At 45.4% G+C, this 3,196-nt stretch overlaps 1 protein-coding gene across 1 annotated transcript in view; it reads left to right on the top strand.

Annotated features, from left to right (window-relative positions):
- The window catches only part of LOC103926088, a 23,635-nt gene extending 22,228 nt beyond the window's left edge, over positions 1-1,407 (top strand). The window contains exon 24 of the mRNA XM_009334897.1: positions 925-1,407. Within this exon, the coding sequence (XP_009333172.1) occupies positions 925-1,076 (152 nt within the window). The 3' untranslated portion in view covers positions 1,077-1,407. The remainder of the gene's footprint in view (positions 1-924) is intronic.
- The last annotated feature ends 1,789 nt before the right edge of the window (positions 1,408-3,196 follow it).

The raw sequence follows: 3,196 nt of genomic DNA, 5'->3' as shown, positions 1-3,196 counted from the left end.
GCACCTCCAGTCACTTCCACCACGGGCCCCTCTGCACGGTCAGTTTTAGAGCGGTGGCACAACTGCAACGAGCTATTCCCTTCCCCACTGCACGAGTCTTGTTTGTCACAACAAAATTAATGTTTAATGCGTGTTTGGCAAACACTTCACAATGGCAAGCATCTGATAAAAGAGCACAAGCTGGGACCTGTTAGCCCTTTTCTACAGAAACTCCATACAAATCACGTGCTCCCGGGCTGCAGTTGAACAAGCTCTCTGCTGCTCAGCGGGACTCGGTCTGGCTTTGCCTACGGCCAGTGTGCTGGGGCACTGTGATACTTACTTGCTTGGTCAGGATACCTGCCAGTGTAAGTGTTGCAGCCTCGAGGGCTCTTAGAGCTTTGATTGGGCCCCAGCAGGGTGTGGTTTTTTTAAGCATTTTTTTTCCCAAACTTAACTTTAATGAATCCCGTTCCCCTCCAGCCTATACAGCACAGATCTTACTGCCACCATTTAAAAGCGTAGGTCTGATCCCGTTCTTCGTTCTTGCAGACTCTGAAATTCCTCTGGAGAGAGGGGGGGAGGGGGAAGGAATGGATCTGTCCCTACTCGCCAGAAGATGCTCCCTTAATTGGTTCCTAGAGGCGATACCCATGTCTGAAACTGCTGCTGTTTTCTCTTTGTCGAGTCTGTAATTCTAGTTGTCCTCCAAATAGTTCTTTCCTTCCTTGGTAGAAGGTAAACTCAAGGGAAACTAGGGAAACTGTGATCTTAATCCCCCCATAGTACAGTAGTTAAGTCCTGTCTCATCTTTATGTTTCCCTGCCAGAGTGAGACCCTCAGTTTCCTCTGGCCCATCTTTCAACATAGTTTAACCCTCAGTGTGAGCAAGTATCGGTTACATGAAAGCTATGGCATCCTCAATCTCCTTCTCTCTGCTTCCAGATGAATTAGATGATCTCTTCACAACAGCTGGGCTGGAGAAAATCCAGAATCTGGTTGATCGGCGATTGCAAGTGAACCGTGGGAAACAAATGACAATGTATCGAGTATGGATCCAGTGCAAATACCGCAAGCCTGCTGCCCCTCAACTGTGAGGAAACAGGGCATGCTTTTTAGGTTGGAGCCTCTTCGTGGCCATGTGCAGTGTGTCCTCCTGGTGAGATGTGGTTTTACAGAGTTCAGCGCACACAGGACCTCAGTGCCTTTTACAGTGCCTAGCATCACTTCAAGTGAGTTCTGCTAAGGACAAATGCTCTAAGAGGAGACCAAGCAGTATTTTAGATGTCTTGCTACTGGTCTGAGTTTTTTAAATTATTTATGGTTTTAACAACTTAAGAAATGGCCAAGCTGTCTTACAGCAGCTGAGCAAGTTGAGTAGTGACTCTTACTCTGGATTTCCAACATGAAACAGGAGAGCTTCGACCTTACCTCTGTGTTATGTACTCTTGTCTTGGGAACAAAAAACGTACAAAGGGTAAAGCTGTTCTGCTTTGCAGCTGGCCACTATGTCTAATATGGATCACTTAGCCAACTTATCTCATGCAGCTCTCTTCTAGTCATTCAGGTTTGTGCAAATCCACAAGTTAAAATACATGGATCGAGGGTGGGAACTGAGCACATGGTAGTTTCTCCGTGCCAGCTTCCCCATGGATGCCTCATGGTGTGCAGATAACCTGTGGAGAAAGCAGATTATACTGCCTTGCCCTCACTGTCCACAAGGATGTTCATCTAGGGAGCTAGCACACTATAGCTCAGGTGCTATAAATTTATGTCAGACAAGGTTCAGGCTTTCAAGGATTTGGGGCTGATGCCAGTTTTGGGGCACCTCCAGAGTGCAGAGTATCACAAGCAGTTCACGGGACCAGGGTTTACACAGAATTACCTGCTTTTTCTGCTTGAACAGTGAGAAACTGTTCTTGCTGGCTGCAGCCCCCAGGTCACGAACTGCACTGCCCTGTCATGGTGGTATGCTAAACCCAAGTAGACAAGACACCTGTCTTTGAAAAGAAATCTGAAGAATGTCTACCGCTCTTGTTTAATTTCTTAGAGGAAGCCAACATTGTGGCTTTCTGAAGGTGTTTCCCCACCTTTGACAGCAAATACCTTTTATCTCAGCTTGTTTTCTTTTGTTGTTTTTAGGGTGTGGTACAACAGGTATTAGAATAAATTTTGTGGTAATGCTTTTCAGTGCTGGTTTGATTAATATAAATCAGGCTTCCACAGAAACTCACATGCTTCTGTGCGCCTGATCTGAAGGATTTGGGCCACCGTTAGGTAACTACAGGTTTTTTTCCTCTTCTGTTATCATGAGTCTCACTAGTGCCTGCTCTCGTCCCTCAAGAAGGGAAAGCCTTGGCTGATATCTCCTGCCTTGTTTTAGTTCATGAAGCAACAAGGTCTATTGTGTGTGCACCGCTGGCTGAAGAGCAGTTCATGCTACACAAAGCATGTATATTTTGTTAGCTAGACACTTGTATTTGTAGCTTACAGTTGCCTAAGAATAACTGTCAACTATAGAGACACATAGGTTATGAAATAACTGCTGTCTTGAAATGGGGAGGAAAGGGTAAAAAGATGAGGAAATGTCATTGCTATCTTTGGAGAGTCTGCAGGAGTCCTGGAGAGTCAAACCAGGACCACCCTGATTTGTAAAGTGTTGGAAGGGGCTGTAGCAATACTCTTTCCTGGGCATGTGGCAGCATGATCAGTTCATAACTTCCACGTCGCTGTGTCACCCTGCAGGTATTAGTATGTCTGCTACACAAAAGCTTTTGGGTCAGGACATTTCAGTCCTTCCTGTGGAAAGGTTACCCAGCAAATCCATTCACACCACAAAGGCAGACTGCAATGCTGGGGCGGGAACGGAAATGTACTGTTGCTTTTTTTAATATATCTAGCTCTTTTAAATAATGTTGAAAGAGAATCAAATAACTGGGAAGAGGATTCTTGTTCAATTTGTTGTACTATATTTCTAAAGGGCTAAGAAACTTTCCAGCGTCTGCAAATGACATGGGAGGAGATAAGGCTTGAAGCAGCTGGTTCTGGAAAGCAGAGAAATGAACGGGAGATCGTTTTACTTCACAGCTACTGTGTGGCCTTTTCTGCTTCTCCATCTCCTGTCCTTTCTTGTAAAGGCAGTTCAAAAATCATACCTTGCTACTGACCTGCCCTTGATACATCTTCACTAGGGTGCAGGGGGCAAAACAGCACATGC

The sequence above is a fragment of the Pygoscelis adeliae genome, unplaced genomic scaffold (genome assembly GCF_000699105.1).
Source record: "Pygoscelis adeliae isolate BGI_AS28 unplaced genomic scaffold, ASM69910v1 Scaffold112, whole genome shotgun sequence".
NCBI classification, from domain to species: domain Eukaryota; kingdom Metazoa; phylum Chordata; class Aves; order Sphenisciformes; family Spheniscidae; genus Pygoscelis; species Pygoscelis adeliae.
The sequence above is the reverse complement of the archived record's forward strand: the minus strand, read 5'-3'. Positions and strand labels throughout refer to the sequence as shown.